We start from the raw sequence: 17,118 nt of genomic DNA, 5'->3' as shown, positions 1-17,118 counted from the left end.
GAGCCCAGAATGTTTCAATAAATAATTTTAAGTGGATGATGATGATAAATAAATAGGTCAATGGTTGGGTTAACATAGATTTATAGAATTAAGAGCAAACTGGAGATGTTTATTCTGAAGTCCTTAGCATATGGTTGCTTCCCAAATCTTACTTTGTAGCCGAACCTTTCTCCAGAGCTCTAGAAATATTAAGAAAAACACCTACTAGGTTCATCACTTTTTGACCTTTTAATGAAGCTTGCAAACTTAAGCCGAATAGGACTCTTTCTGAGTCATTACCAGAAAACATCCTTCTTCTGTGCCTTGCCTTCCTGCCACCACCTCAAATAGATTGCTCTGCCATCTTTAAGTTAGCATTGCAAAAGTTCACATCTATATTTGGCAACTTTTTCCAGATAAAAATGGGCCCAAATACCTCAAATATTATCGAGTACACATTTCTTCATGTAACAATATCTGCCAAGAGAATCTTGTACATTTTCTACTCAAATTTGGTAAGATACATTAAGGAATGCATTTATTTGGAATTTTTTGTGTGTGGAATTATAACAACAAGCCCATGAAATCATGATCAATATTTTTTAAATTCATTGTAATACTGTGTTAATGGAATACTCAGGGTTGATTCCACATGATAGCTGAATTAAATGTCAGTACTGTAAAAGACAGTTCAGCTAGTTCTTCTTTTTTTTTTTTGTTTTTGAGGAAGATCAGCCCTGAGCTAACATCATGCTAATCCTCCTTTTTTGCTGAGGAAGACCGGCCCTGAGCTAACATCTATTGCCAATCCTCCTCCTTTTTTTTCCCCAAAGCCCCAGTAGATAGTCGTTATGTCATAGTTGCACATCCTTCTAGTTGCTGTATGTGGGACGCGGCCTCAGCATGGCTGGAGAAGCGGTGCGTCAGTGCGTGCCCAGGATCCAAACCCAGGCCGCCAGTAGCGGAACGCGCCCACTTAACCGCTAAGCCACAGGGCCGGCCCCAGCTAGTTCTTCTTTCTGCTGTGAAAACAGTAAAGCTTGTATACCCAGAGTCCACAGGTGAAGACCTCACAGCCTGTATTTCCGTGAGATCAACTGGTTTTGTACTCTTCCGTGTACAGACTCTGAGGAAGATGGAAGAGAGAATATAAAGGAACAACATTTTCTATTTTCAATTTTGGGTTTTTCAGTTGGTTGTTTTGTTTGATTATTTATTTTCCTGACTGAATGGAATAAAGTTCTCTGGTAAAGAGGAACAAATTTGAGTCCCGATTCACAGAAAAAGGTCTGGAAGGATACACCCTCGACTTTCCCTTTGTGTGGGGGAGTGAGACTGGGATTAGCTTATCATTGTTATGTGGATTTCATTATAAACAAGAATGTATTCAGAATTTACTTTTAGAATTACAAATGCATTTTTTTTTCCCCCAAAGCCCCGGTAGATAATTGTATGTCATAGCTGCACATCCTTCTAGTTGCTGTATGTGGGACGTGGCCTCAGCATGGCCGGAGAAGCGGTGTGTTGGTGCGCGCCCGGGATCGAACCGGGGCCGCCAGCAGCGGAGCACGAGCACTTAACCGTCAAGCCATGGGGCCGGCCCACAAATGCAGTTTTGAATAAAGGAAAAGAGAGACAAAGATATAATAAAGTTTATTAATAAGCAAAAAGTCACCTTGTCTATATTTTATTCTTGTACAGTATCCTTCTAGTCCTTCTTTTTCTCTTTCATTCTAAAAATGTATTTCTTGTGAAAACTCACACTAAAGACTTGTAAAAACTCACACTCCTAAAGACTACTAAAATTCCCAAGGACTATTTGGAAGCAAAATGTGTATGACTTTTCCAGGAGAATTTGATTATATTTCCCAATTTCTATGCTACGTGTACAGCAAAAACCTAATAAAGATTGGAGGAAAAGATTTTAATATGAGTATTAGCAATTACCACATTGTATTCTATACACTATATTACTCGTCCTAGGGAAACTTTTATGTTTTTTATATTCTGTTATAATGTCATTACCTCTAAAACACAATAGCAAGAGGCTCTATTTAAAAAAAAAAGAAAGAATAAACTAGTCCAAATAAAACAATATAGGGTTGAAGGAAATGGTCCCCCATTCTGGTCCTTGTTTCTGTCTCCAATATCTTAGTACTTTTCATGCTTCCTAAATTGGGCTGCCTTCCTAGCTTTGGAGAGAATTTTAAGCGGCCTGCCAGGATGGGCCTCCACACAACCTTCTATGAATTAGCATAACCCATGCTGTGGCTCATACAAGACACTGCCTCCCAGAAAAGGAACAAAGCCTGCCTCCAGATTTGAACTCCTATTATTGAATCTGTGTCTACTAGAATTTAAGATGCAGTGACACTTAAACGTGAATGTGATATTTACCTAGTTTTTCCGGTGAGCAGAAAGATAGGCAACAGAAAAAAAAATGGTAAAAAGGGAAACTTAAAAGTCACTTTCTTGGAAATGTCTTTCAAAAAAAAAATCAACATAATACAAAAGAAGAATATCAAAGCAAAAGTCCTACATTCTCATTTTCTTTAGAAATTCAACACTATCCAAATGAATTCAGTGTTACATGTATCTGATTGAATATTAATAAAATGTGAGTAGAAATCATCTAGTCAATAATGAGAGTTGATGAAATAGCTTTTTTCAATGTTTATTTTGAAATTATTTTAGATTTCCAAAAAATTGCAAAAATAATACAAAATTTTTCCACATACCTTTCGCGTAGCTTCCCGTAATGTTAACATCTTTCATAAGTACAATTATTGAAGCCAGGAAATGAACATTTATGTAGACTATTAACTAATCCACAAACCTTATTTGAATTTTGCCACTTGTCTCACTAATGTTCTTTTTCTGGTCCAGAACCCAATCCAGAATCCTATAATGCATTTCGTCTTCATGTCTCCATAGTCTCCTCCACTCTGTGACAGTACCTCAGTCTGTCTTTCTATTTCGTGACCTGGACACTTTTGAAGAATACCAGCCAGTTATTTTATAGAATGTCCCTCCGTTTGAGTTTGCCAGATATGGCTTTGTATCTACCAAAGGGGCACAGCCCCCAGCCATACCTGATTATTCTGTGGGTGGAATCTTTTTTTTCTTTTAATTTTTTGTTTATTGCAGTAACATTGGTTTATAACATTGTAAAATTTTCAGGTGTACATCATTATACTTCTATTTCTCCATATATTAACTCATGTTCACCACCAAAATACTAATTGCAACCCATCACCACACACATGTACCGAATTATCCCTTTCACCCTCCTCCCTCCCCCCTTCCCCTCTGGTAACCACCAATCCAATCTCTGTCCCTATGTGTTTGTTTATTGTTGTTATTATCCACTACTTAATGAAGGAAATCATACGGTATTTGACCTTCTCCCTCTGACTTATTTCACTTTGCATTATACCCTCAATGTCCATCCATGTTGTCACAAATGGCTGGATTTCATCGTTTCTTATGGCTGAGTAGTATTCCATTGTGTATGTATGTCCACAGCTTCTTTATCCATTCGTCCCTTGATGGGCACTTAGGTTGCTTCCAAGTCTTGGCTATTGTGAATAACGCTGCAATGAACACAGGGGTGCATGTACCTTTACAAATTGGTGTTTTCAAGTTCTTTGGATAAATACCCAATAGTGGAATAGCTGGATCATATGGTAGTTCTATCCTTGATTTTTTGAGGAATCTCCATACTGTTTTCCATAGTGGCTGCACCAGTTTGCATTCCTACCAGCAGTGTATGAGAGTTCCCTTCTCTCCACATCCTCTCCAACACATGTTGTTTCCTGTCTTGTTAATTATAGCCATTCTGACGGGCGTGAGGTGATATCTCATTGTAGTTTTGATTTGCATTTCCCTGATAGTGATTTTGAACATCTTTTCATGTGTCTGTTGGCCATCTGTATATCTTCTTTGGAGAAATGTCTGTTCAGGTCTTTTGCCCATTTTTTAATTGGGCTGGTAGTTTTTTTGTTGTTGAGATGCATCAGTTCTTTATATATTTTGGAGACGAACCCCTTATCAGATGTATGGTTTGCAAATATCTTCTCCCAATTGTTAGGTTGTCTTTTCGTTTTGTTGATGGTTTCCTTTGCTGTGCAGAAGCTTTTTAGTTTGATGTAGTCCCATTTGTTTATTTTTTCTATTGTTTCTCTTGCCTGGTCAGACATGGTGCTTGAAAAGATGTTGCTAAGACCGATGTCGAAGAGCGTACTGCCTATGTTTTCTTCTAGAAGTTTCATAGTTTCAGGTCTTACATTCAAGTCTTTAATCCATTTGGAGTTAATGTTTGTGTATGGTGTAAGGTAAGGGTCTACTTTCATTTTTTTGCATGTGGCTATCCGGTTTTCCCAACACCATTTGTTGAAGAGACTTTCTTTTTCCCATTGTATGTTCTTGGCTCCTTTGTCAAAGATTAGCCGTCCATAGATGTGTGGGTTTATTTCTGGGCTTTCAATTCTATTCCATTGATCTGTGTGTCTGTTTTTGTGCCAGTACCATGCTGTTTTGGTTACTATAGCTTAGTAGTATATTTTGAAATCAGGGAGTGTGATACCTCCAGCTTTGTTCTTTTTTCTCAGGATTCCTTTAGCTATTCGAGGTCTTTTGTTGTTCCATATAAATTTTAGGATTCTTTGTTCTATTTCTGTGAAAAATGTTGTTGGAACTTTGATAGGGATTGCATTGAATCTATAGATTGCTTTAGGAAGTATGGACATCTTAACTATGTTAATTCTTCCAATCCAAGAGCACGGAATATCTTTCCATTTCTTTGTGTCTTCTTCAATTTCTTTCAGAAATGTTTTATAGTTTTCGGTGTACAGATCTTTCACCTCTTTGGTTAAGTTTATTCCTAGGTATTTTATTCTTTTTGTTGCATTTGTAAATGGGATTGTATTCTTAATTTCTCTTTCTGCTACTTCGTTGTTAGTGTACAGAAATGCAACTGATTTTTGTACGTTGATTTTGTATCCTGCAACTTTACCATATTCATTTATTACTTCTAAAAGTTTTCTGGTGGATTCTTTAGGGTTTTCTATATATAAAATCATGTCATCTTCAAATAGTGACAGTTTCACTTCTTCCTTTCCAATTTGGATCCCTTTTATTTCTTTCTCTTGCCTGATTGCTCTGGCTAGGACTTCGAGTACTATGTTAAATAGGAGTGGTGACAGTGGGCATCCTTGTCTCGTTCCTGTTCTTAGAGGCATAGCTTTCAGTTTTTCACCATTGAGGATGATATTAGCTGTGGGTTTCTCATATATGGTCTTTATTATGTTGAGGTACTTTCCTTCTATCCCCATTTTATTCAGAGTTTTTGTCATAAATGGATGCTGTATCTTGTCAAATGCTTTCTCTGCATCTATTGAGATTCTCATGTGATTTTTAATCTTCATGTTATTAATGTGGTGTATTACGTTGATTGATTTGCGAATGTTAAACCATCCCTGCACACCTGGAATAAATCCCACTTGATCATGGTGTATAATCTTTTTAACGTACTGTTGTATGTGATTTGCTAGTATTTTGTTGAGGATTTTTGCATCGATGTTCATCAGTGATATTGGCCTGTAATTTTCTTTTTTCGTGTTGTCTTTGTCTGGTTTTGGTATCAGGGTAATGTCAGCTTCATAGAATGAGTTAGGGAGCTTCCTCCCTTCCTCAATTTTTTGGAAGAGTTTGAGAAGGATAGGTATTAAGTCTTCTTTGAATGTTTGGTAGAATTCACCAGGGAAGCCGTCTGGTCCTGGACTTTTATTTTTGTGGAGGTTTGTGATAACTGTTTCGATCTCCTTACTGGTGATTGGTCTATTCAAATTCTCTACTTCTTCTTGATCCGGTTTTGGAAGGTTGTATGATTCTAAGAATTTATCCATTTCTTCCAGATTGTCGAATTGGTTGGCGTATAGCTTTTCATAGTATTCTCTTATAATCTTTTGTATTTCTGAGGTGTTTATTGTAACCTCTCCTCTTTCATTTTTTGATTTTACTTATTTGTGCCTTCTCTCTTTTTTTCTTAGTGAGTCTAGCTAAAGGTTTGTCAATTTTGTTGATCTTTTCAAAGAACTAGCTCTTGGTTTTATTAATTTTTTCTATTGCTTTTTTGGTGTCTATTTCATTTATTTCTGCTCTGATTTTTATTATTTCCCTTCTTCTACTGATTTTGGGCTTGGTTTGTTCTTCTTTTTCCAGTTCCTTTAGGTGCATTGTAGATTGTTTGAGATTTTTCTTGTTTGTTGAGATAGGCCTGTATTGCTATAAACTTCCCTCTTAGAACCGCTTTTGCTGTATCCCATAAGTTCTGGCATGTCATATTTTCATTTTCATTTGTCTCTAGGTATTTTTTGATTTCTTCTTTGATTTCTTCGTTGACCCAGTCGTTGTTCAGTAGCATTTTGTTTAATCTCCACGTATTTGTGGCTTTTCTGATTTTCTTCCTATAGTTGATTTCCAGTTTCATACCATTGTGGTCAGAAAAGATGCTTGGTATTATTTCAGTCTTCTTAAATTTATGGAGACTTGTTTTGTGGCCTAATATGTGATCAATCCTGGAGAATGTTCCATGTGCATTTGAAAAGAATGTGTATTCTTCGGTTTTTGGATGGAATGCTCTGTATATATCTACTAGGTCCATCAGTTCTAGTGTGTCATTTAAGGCCAATGTTTCCTTATTGATCTTCTGTTTGGATGATCTATCCGTTGGTGTAAGTGGAGTGTTAAAGTCCCCTACTATTCTTGTGTTACTGTCTATTTCTGTTTTTATGTCTGTTAATGATTGCTTTATATATTTAGGTGCACCTACATTGGGTGCGTAGATATTTACAAGTGTTATATCCTCTTGTTGGATTGTTCCCTTGATCATTATGTAATGCCCTTCTTTGTCTCTTTTTACAGTTTTTGTTTTAAAGTCTATTTTGTCTGATGAGTACTGCTACCCCAGCTTTCTTTTCATTGCCATTTGCGTGGAGTATCTTTTTCCATCCCTTCACTTTCAGTTTGTGAGTGTCTTTAGGTCTGAAGTGTGTCTCTTGAATGCAGCATATATATGGGTCTTGTTTTTTTATCCAATCAGCCACCCTATGCCTTTTAATTGGAGCATTTAGTCCATTGACGTTTAAAGTAGCTATTGATAAGTATGTACTTACTGCCATATTTTAAGGTTTTTTTTCCTCAATGTTTTAGTAGTCCTTCTCTGTTTCTTTCTTCTTCTATACAGAATTGATGGTCACTTTAGTTTCACCTCTGTCTGAAAGCTGTACTCTTTAAGTCCCATCCTCCCTCATGTTTTTGATATCATATCTATCCTCTTTTTTGTGCATTCGTATCCATTACGTTCTTATCATGGAAATAGATAATTTTTCCTATTTGTGGTCTTCTCTTTTCCCCTTAAATCAGTCCCGTTAACATTTCTTGTAGGACTGGTTTCTTGGTGACAAACTCCTTTAATTTTTGCTTGTCTGGGAAATTTTTGATCTCTCCTTCCATTTTGAATGATAACCTTGCTGGGTAGAGTATTCTTGGCTGTAAGTTTTTTCCTTTTAGCACTTTAAATATATCCTGCCATTCTCTTCTAGCCTGTAAGGTTTCTGCTGAGAAGTCAGCTGATAGCCTTATGAGGTTTCCTTTGTATGTAACTTGACATTCTCTTGCGGCTTTTAGGATTCTCTCTTTATCTTTAATTCTGGACATTTTGATTATGATGTGTCTTGGTGTGGACCTCTTTGGGTTTATCTTGTTTGGGGCTCTCTGTGCTTCCTGTACCTGGATGTCTGTTTCCTTCCTTAGGTTAGGGAAGTTTTCATCTATTAGTTCTTGAAATAGATTCTCTGCCTCCTTGTCTCACTCTTCTCCTTCCAGGACACCTATAACACGGATGTTAGTGCGCTTGATGTTGTCCCAGAGGTCCCTTAGACTGTCCTCACTCTTTTTAGTTCTTTTCTCTTTTACCTGTTCACCTTGGGTAATTTCTTCTAGTTTTTCGTCCAGCTCACAGATCCGTTCTTCTGTATCCTCTACTCTGCTTTTGAGTCCCTCTAGTGAATTTTTCATCTCCAGTATTGTATTCTTCATTTCTGATTAGTTCTTTTTTATATCTTCCATTTCTTTGTTGACATTCTCACTGAGTTCATCTATTCTTCTCCCCAGATCAGTGAGCATCCTTAACACTCTTGGTTTGAACTCTCTGTCAGGTAGGTTGCTCATTTCTGTTTCACTTAGTTCCTTTTCTGGGGTTTTGTCCTGTTCCCTTACTTGGAATGTATTCTTTTGCCTCCTCATTTTGCCTCTTTCCCTGTGCTTGTGTCTGTATATTACGTAGGTCAGCTACGTCTCCTGCTCTTGGATAGGTGACCTTATGTAAGTGATGCCTTAGGAGGCTTCCAGTGTGCTTCCCTCAGTTCTCAGTGTTCCAGGGGTGACCCCTATGTGGGCTACGTGTGTCCTTCTGTTGTGGCCTGTTTGCTCTCCCTGTAGGCGCCCAGGGAGGCCAAGTTATGCTCCTGGCCAGCTGTTGTAATGCTCAGCTGTTTGTAGTTGTTGTGGGCCCTTCAGTCTCTTTATCAGGTGTGGGGAGCCCCAGCACAGTTGGCTGTAAGTTCTAATACCACATTTGTGTTGCAGTATTTCTTTTAACTGAGTAGGCCCCCAGCGTGGCAGGTTGTTAGGCTCAGGGCCTTACAATTGCTGTAAGCCTCTAGCCTATTAGGTCTCTTGTCAGCTCTCTGAGGATTGCAGCTGGGTGGGGCTGGCCTCAGGCACAGGAGCACCCAATTGTTCCAGGCTTTGGAAGGTGGGGCAAACCCCCTATGTGGGTCTTTGATAAGCACAAGTCTTCTGCAGCTGACAAACCCTGCCACCCACAGGTCCATACACACAGTCAACACAGTCCTGCCCCGTGTGCGCACCCCGACCTCCCGAAGTGGACCCAGTCTCTCCACGGCGGGAGCCCCACACACTCCACCACCACCCCACACTCTCCACCCACTCCTTGTGCACACCCTGCCCCGCTAACGTCGGCTCAGTTGCCAGGCTGCAGAGAATCCAGTCACCAATCTATGCAGGCCCACAAGTTGCCTGAGGGCTTGTTGTTGGGTGGGGCCAGTCTCTAGGGTGGGCTGCCTGCCCTGGCTGAGCTGGATTAAATCAGTGCTCTAGCGGGTGGGACAGACCTGGGCTAGCAGGCCTTAGGGAGAACTCCAATGGCGTCTGTGTCAGCACGCCCACACCAGGCCACAACAATGGCCGCCGCCAATGTCCCAGTCCCTGGAGAGGTCTCACCCCTCACCGAGATGCACTCAGGGCCTATTAGGTGAGTCTCTTTTCACCACAGCACTTTGCACCTTTCTTTCTGGTGATTTTAGGATGCTTTCTGAAACGGGTGAGTTTGCGCGTGGGCCCTTTAAGAGCCGGTTTTAGTTTCTTTGTGAACCAGCTTTTCTTGGGGTACTCCCCAATGTTTTAGTAGCAGGCAAGTCAGATATTATACTGCTGGTCTCGATTGTGCTGGGTCCACAAAATGCCCACAGCGGGGGCGCTCCTGGTTCAGGGCCCCGCGCCTCCAGGGAGGCTGCGTACCTGTGCGCTGCTCCCGGCGGCCGTGAAGCTGGCGGCTTGTGAAGGCGGCGTTTTTCCTCTCCAGAATGGAGTCTCTGCTTCTTCTACCTCAATTAGGATTGTCCGTTGTTGCAGGACTTCCTCTTATCCAGTTTTCAATTCTGTCTCAGGGTAATTTTTCCACAAGTAGTTGTACATTGGCTGTGTCCGCGGGAGGAGGTGAGTTCTGAGTCTGCTTACGCCGCCATCTTGAGTTCCTGCATTCCTGTGGGTGGAATCTTGACCTGAGGGCAGCCATTACATTGATGTGCCAGGCCAAGTAACTTGGATCTGTTTTGAAAAAAATGAACGGGATTAATGGATTCTTGGGGGGAATGGGATACGGAATTGGTAAACTGAGAGATTACAGTAGTGATATCAATGCTTGAGATAAAAAGTAACATGGAGTCAAGTATGGGGTGTATGCAAGATGAACAAGCAGAAGTACCAGTCAGAAGAAGAGAAGAAGGGAGATGTACACAGTGAAATGGAACTGAGGGAAAGAAACACAGACACAGAGAAAAAAGATAGGGTTTAAAAGACAGTGAGACATACAAAAGGGATCCTTCCGAAGGATCCTGAGGTAGTGCTACCTTTCAGCTTTCCAGCATTTGGGTCCCATTTCCATAAGAAATACTGTTCTTGGATTCTACAACTCTCCCAGCTGAGGCTTGAAAACTGCTTTTTGTTAACTAGTATAAAGAAGTCACAGTTTTCTGCAGTGAAAATGGACGTAACAAACAAACAAATAAATAAATACAATTTGGAAAGAGCAAATAAGTAAAAAGTATAGCACGGTGGGAATGGCAGAATCCAGGCAGGACTGGATGCTTGTTTAATCTTTTGATTCTGTTGCAGTTTTACAAAGTTTATGACTGACTACAGATTAATCTAGACATTTACACAGACTTTTGCAGAGTGAATCACTATAGGAATATCTAATCACTGAATTTGCTCCATGGTTCCATGGCCTGAAGAAAATCTCAGTTAAAACAATTCTTAATGCAGCATTAACCTTGCTGATCTCAAGTGTTTATTTTCCCCTGTTGCATAGTATATGTTGTTCTTTCATCAGTGTGACCTTAATCATCTGTAAATTTGTCAGGTATTGTTGAATACAATATTCTAAATAACCCAGGACCCAAGAGCTCCAAGCTACATGCTTTCCTGATTGGACAAATAGTGCAAAATTGGAAATTCTTTTTCTCATTTGTTAGCTTAATTTTAAAAAGGAGCAGTTGGTTTTTAAAAAGTAAAACAATCTAAATAGCTCATTTTTCACAGTGAAAGATGATTCTTAACTTTCTTAACTTTTCATCATCTAAGTGTATACTCTTCAGCTTATAATCTTGAAAAGTTTATTTTATGATTTGTCTTTTAATGAGTGAAGAAAAACTTGTGGTTTTTTATTAGCATTCAAGCCTAGCCCTTTCTCGGTTACTCAAGAAAAATGTCATTAAGGGGAATATACAGAAATATACATGTACACATACACCCGTACACACATATACACACACTCACCTTTTTAAATATTGATTGTAGGTATTTATACCCATTCTGCCACATTTACAAATGAAGCGATGTATATATCTGTTACTGGTTTCTTGTAATATTTATCCATCAATCCCTTGCAAGTATTTAAAATGAAATGAATGGCAACTCTTTGTAACAGAAGGTTAGAGCTACAGTGTATCATTTTGTCTCAAAGTGTGAGTTAAGGACTGCTAATAGTTTATCTTAAAGTGATTGTGTTTATAACATATAGTTTTCTTTTGGCACGAATTAATAGTTTATCTTGGAAATATAAAATAAGCAAGCAAACAAACAAAATATATTGATATCTTTTGAAAAGAAAATCAGATTCCCCCTACTTTCTGATGAATACTTCATGATGGCAAGTGGGAAAGGATAATAAATAAATTGTTCCCAGAATCTTTGGTGCTATAAATCTGCAATGAAATCTCTACTTCTGGAATACATTGCCTAGAATTAGGAATTTATTCAAAAAAGAGCCAACGGTAAGGAATAAGTGAAAGAACAGTTTACAATATAAAAGATAATTTTAAAACTTTAACCATGAAATGCTTCCATATAACAATGCCATTAAGAAGTAGGACTAACATCCATAAAATTAACTATATTTGGCTTTTACTCTCTGTTACTGAATATGATTATTGTACATCTTATTGTAGTCACAAGATCATATTAAACCTGTTATAAATTTGAATCTGTGTATTCAGCCGTATTACTAATAAATATCCATAATATTGATTGCTGTCCTCCATATAATCTTTTACTTTAGCTGCTTGTAAAAGGCACCCAATAGATATTTGTCAAATGGATTCTTCTTTTTAATAGACAAATTTTCCAATAGCTTGGGGGATTTGGTGAAAACCATCTAGAAAGTTATTCTCCTTAATCTAAATTAAGTGTTGTTTATGCTGTGTTAAACACAGTGTCTAAATTGATATCTAAATTCGTTAAGATTGCTGGAACCAGAGTATGGAGATTTTAAATCCTGGGTGATTATTAGGATAAAATGAATTAGTACATGGAAAGTCCATCAGTACCTGGGCCATAGTAAATACACAGTAAAAATTTGTTCTTATTATCATTTTGAAAGAAAAATTTCTTATAGTACTCACGATTTGGTGTTATAAATTTATTAATATATAACTAATCTAAGAATTATTAAACAAACTCATAGACTAGACTTTATGTTTTAAAAAACACACTAGAAAAATTTCATCAGTATTTAAGTTAAGCTCCAAAGATATAAGCCATAAAAGAAAACAAGGAATTTTCGAAATAAAATTTAAAACATCTATGTGTTAAAGAAAATGTTCAACAAAATTAAATGCAACATGTGTGATAAAGGATCAATATCCTTAATAAGTAAAGAACTCATAAATTTATTTTTAAAAATGAGAAATGTATAAAAGAGAAACTAATTGCTCAAGGATCAACAAATGAAAAATGTTCACTAACTAGAAACCCAAGAAAGCTAAATTAAAACAACTATGAGCTGCCATTTTAAAATAAATTTAGTTGATTTTTTAAAATAATGATATACCATACTTTATCTGTATATCTAAAATTCAAATGCTCTAAAAACTGCCTTTTGTAATTCAATTGGCAGTAAAAGATAAAGTGACCTGGACACGCTGGCAGCAAACCAGCTAACTGATATGAAGTAGTCTTTATTTATGCTGCTAAGTGGGAATCATAATTTTGGCTGCATAAATACTCGTGTTTGGTTATAAAGTGCTTCTCCAGACTCTGCTTGGAGTGTTATGGAATAGAAAGCATTTGCAGCAGGTTAACTTTCTAAAATTAGAAAAATTCTGAATTCCAAAACCTATCTGTCCCTAAAAGTTTTGGATGAGGAATTGTGGACCTGTATTTAATTTGATGGTACAGAGGAACAAAGTCACTCATAAACTCCCAGTGAGATTATAAATTGGTTCTCTTCTGTGCGTGGGAAGTTGGTAATCTGGCTATTTATCAAAAGCCATAAAAGGGTGCATGCCCTTTAATCCAAAATTCCACCTCTAGGGATTTACCATTACTAAATTACTAGGAGAATGATGAGAGATTTAGGTTTTAGTAAATCCAACACAGATGACATATAACAGGTAAAAACTGGAAAGTCCCAAATGTTCAATAAAAGAAGACTGGAGGGATTACACGGCTCTAGCCACCCCCACAGACTACTACTGTGCCACTTGAAAAGTGATTCTGTGCAGTCACACTCATTCACGTCAAAAGATGCCCTTGATATTTTGTTAAGGAGAAAGATATATGCACATATGATCTAATTTCTTTTTAAAAATTATTTGTGAGGGCTGGCCCGGTGGTGTAGTGGTTAAGTTTGCGTGCTCTGCTTCAGCGACCTGGGGTTTGCAGGCTCCGATCCTGGGCATGGACTGACGCACCGCTTGTCAAGACATGCTGTGGACGCATCCCATATAAAATGGCAGAAGATGGGCATGGATGTTAGCTCAGGGCTAATCTTCCTCACAAAAAAAAAATAAATTATTTGTATATATATACATGTGTTTGTGTGTATACATATATATATAAATATTTGAAGGATAGTCACCAAAATATTAACAGTGTTTGTCTCTGGATGGCAGGTGATTCTTATTTTCTTTTTATAACTCTGCTTTGTCTACAACTGAACATGTGTTACTACCATAATAATAAAACTTTTAAATTTCATTTAAAGCATGTCAATATATCTTACCTAGATTTCAAGTTCTATATGTATAAAATTAATATCTATCAAGAAAAATATAATATTCTTCATATTTATAGGAGGTAATAATTATGAGGACTCAGTGTATTTGGAAAACAGTATCATAAAGCAAAGCCTGGGTTTCCAATAGCATGTTTTGCCTATAGTAGCATTTATAACATTGTTGATATTTTATATGTGTGTATTAAAATTAGCCATGGAGAGTTAGAAATATGAACCATATTGTCAAGGAAAGTGTGCTTAGAATTTTAGGCTCTATAAAAAATATGCCCAAAGCATATATTGGCAGCATTTGAATCCTGAGCCGTGTGGAGAGAACAGTAAGCTAAGCATCTCAAATAGCAGGATGTCAGCTGAGACTTTATAACGTCTTTGTTTCAGCCATCAGAAACAACTCTCTAGGGCCGGCCCCATGGCTTAGCGGTTAAGTGCTCGCACTCCGCTGCTGGCGGCCCGGGTTCGGATCCCGGGCACGCACCAACACACCACTTCTCCGGCTATGCTGAGGCCGCGTCCCACATACAGCAACTAGAAGGATGTGCAGCTGTGACATACAACTATCTACTGGGGCTTTGGGGGGAAAAAAATAAATAAATAAAATCTTTAAAAAAAAAAAAAAAGAAACAACTCTCTATCTTCAGAAATATATTTTGAAAATATGATCTTTATCGTGAAATGCTCCTTTTAACAATACAAATAAATAAGAAAATTGTGTGCACTTTCAGGAAACTGATTTGCCTTCTGTATTTTCTTGAGTGGTGATAGCATGATGAAGTGCCATCCTCCTGCTGGCGTGGGATAAACAGCTAGACCCAGCAGTCTCTCTGCAGAGAAGAGAGCGCTGTGTTTCAACTGCCAATTTTCAAGTCAATGCTTCTTATAGTTCCTACAATATGTGTCTGAAATTTGGTGCTGACTCTGAATGCTTTATTCTGCTTTGTTAGACTATTTCTGCAACCCATGAACAATTAAATTGTATTACTTTTTGTTAGAAATTGTGATATCTGTTGCTTATTTACTGAAAGAAATAACTCTTTATTTTTCAGAGCTTCCATATGGCTGGGAAAAAATCGATGATCCCATATATGGCACTTATTATGTTGAGTAAGTCTCTAAGTTTGATACTAACTTGTTATTAATATATTATGAAATTGTGTTCGTATTTCATTTATTGAGTATGTGTGGCTGACAGTCCCTTTATTTCCCTTTCATCTTCCTTTGAAGTATCCGCAAAGACTCAGCAGCACTAGCTGGCCGTTTCTTGTCTCTCCAGCTGGCTAATTTGTCATTTCTTTCCTTTGACTCATGATTCTAAAACACCAATTGGAAAAATGTGTTTCACACTGTCCTCTAAATGAGTGATAATTAAAGATATCAAAGTAAATGTCCTTCATTTTGCAATCAAAGTGTTGGGAGCTGACTAGTTGTGCAAAAGAGATGTTCTATTAAACCAGATTTCAAAGTCAATTAGATGAAGCAGCCATACTTTCTAATTGAAGGATGAACTACAGTTTAGATATTTTTTCTGCATTTAAGACCCCATTTCAAATCAATAGCATTCTTCCTATAGATTGGACTTGCATGTTATCTCTTGGAGGATGCATTGACTTAATGTATCTTAGCATAATATGAGCTATCCCCTCTATGCGTCCTTTTATTCAGAATAAAGCCTCTATTAGGGATTAAATTATAAACATATTTTTTCTTAGGAAAATCAAGTAATTTTATAATTTTCAAAAGTTAAACATTTGGCTTATTTTTCTAGAACCCCTTTTCTGATAGAGAAATTTTTATTATTATCTACTGTGTCATGTTGTTAGTGTTATTTGGGCGAATAAAGCCAAAGAAATACAGAGGTTGGAAAACTAAAGATGTTCACATTATTAAGATCTAACTATTGTCTCTAATTATATTCTGTTTAACAATAATAATCCACATGGTCAAGGGTTACAGATTGAGGACATTATTGCTAAATTGTTTTGTAACAATATTCAAACAGTTGCTAAGCTTTTACTAGGTATCAAGCCCTTCTTTGTGCTGGAAGTTACTGATGAGTAAGACCTGTATGCCCCTGCCTTTCAGCATCTCCCTCTTGAGCACTTGTCTTGAATGCTTTGACCCACCATCTTCATTTGGAAAAGCCCCCATTTTGCCACCACAGTCAGTCATTTCCAGCCAAGGTGAATTCACCTCATTTGCCACATGCAATCTTGTAACATAGTATCTAGTGCTCTAATGTCATGTGGACACTCAATAGATGCAAAAAGTAAGATAAACACATGGAGGTATCACTAACTGCAAAAATAAAGGGAAATCACCTGTAAATACTTATAAGGTTCCGTCCCACTAAAATGCTAATCAATTAAAATGCACATATATTTTAATAATAATGTAGCTGCAGCTCCTGGATAAATTTATCTACATTAAAGGTTTCCAATAAATGCTAGCTTGTCTTAGTTCGCTGAACCAGACTGTACTGTGCCTAAGCCTATTATACCTGAAATCCAACGTAGTTCCATGTAAGGAAAGAGAACTGAGGGATGTGACATGCCAAATCTCATCTTTAATACACTTCCTTGCAGAATTCATTGCATCTATTGGCAAACTACATAAAAAGCCAGATAACAAATATTTTGGGGGGCCATATGGCCTCTGTCCCAACTATTCAACTCTGCCATTGTAGCTTGAAAGCAACCACAGGCTGCTCTTAAATGAATGGGCATGGCTATGTTCCAATAAAACTTTATTTACAAAAACAAGCAGCTAGCCAAATTTGGCTTGCAGGTCATATTTGCTGACCCCTGCCCTATTCTAACTCTTCAGATTGTTCTTCCATGTCTTCAACTCCTTTCAAACTGACTTCCAATATGGGAAATTGTATTTAACGCAAACCTTTCTTCTCTGCCCTGATTACCTATCATAGAGGTGAGACACTCACACGTCAGAAAGTGATGCTTGCTACCTTCTTGATCATTGAGGTGTGTGTTCTTCAAGTAAAGATCTGCTGCTGGTAGACTCCTTAATTATTGAATTGGACATTAGCTGTAACCCTAAAAGAAAATTGCACTCATTATCCTTATATTTCAAATGGTTGTCTTTTTATATGTTTTTGCTTACATTATATTTCTCTCTACATTTCTTCACTTCATTTTTCATGTATCAATGCCATAGCTAGAAAATCATTCATAATTTAGTCAGCCATGTCTTACTTACTTAGATCAGACTAACATATTTAGTAGTTTTAGATTTCAAGTGATTGT

The 17,118-nt window shown here is 37.5% G+C and overlaps 1 protein-coding gene across 1 annotated transcript in view; it reads left to right on the top strand.

Moving 5' to 3' along the window:
* MAGI2 (membrane associated guanylate kinase, WW and PDZ domain containing 2) overlaps positions 1–17,118 on the top strand; it is a 978,709-nt gene that overhangs the window by 657,437 nt on the left and 304,154 nt on the right. Inside the window, exon 7 of the mRNA XM_087434019.1 lies at positions 14,905–14,962. Coding sequence (XP_087290145.1) covers positions 14,905–14,962 — 58 coding nt within the window. The remainder of the gene's footprint in view (positions 1–14,904; positions 14,963–17,118) is intronic.

This window comes from Ceratotherium simum, chromosome 1, assembly GCF_057802395.1.
Source record: "Ceratotherium simum simum isolate JZ-2026a chromosome 1, ASM5780239v1, whole genome shotgun sequence".
NCBI classification, from domain to species: domain Eukaryota; kingdom Metazoa; phylum Chordata; class Mammalia; order Perissodactyla; family Rhinocerotidae; genus Ceratotherium; species Ceratotherium simum.
This window is presented reverse-complemented; position numbering and strand designations above follow the sequence as displayed.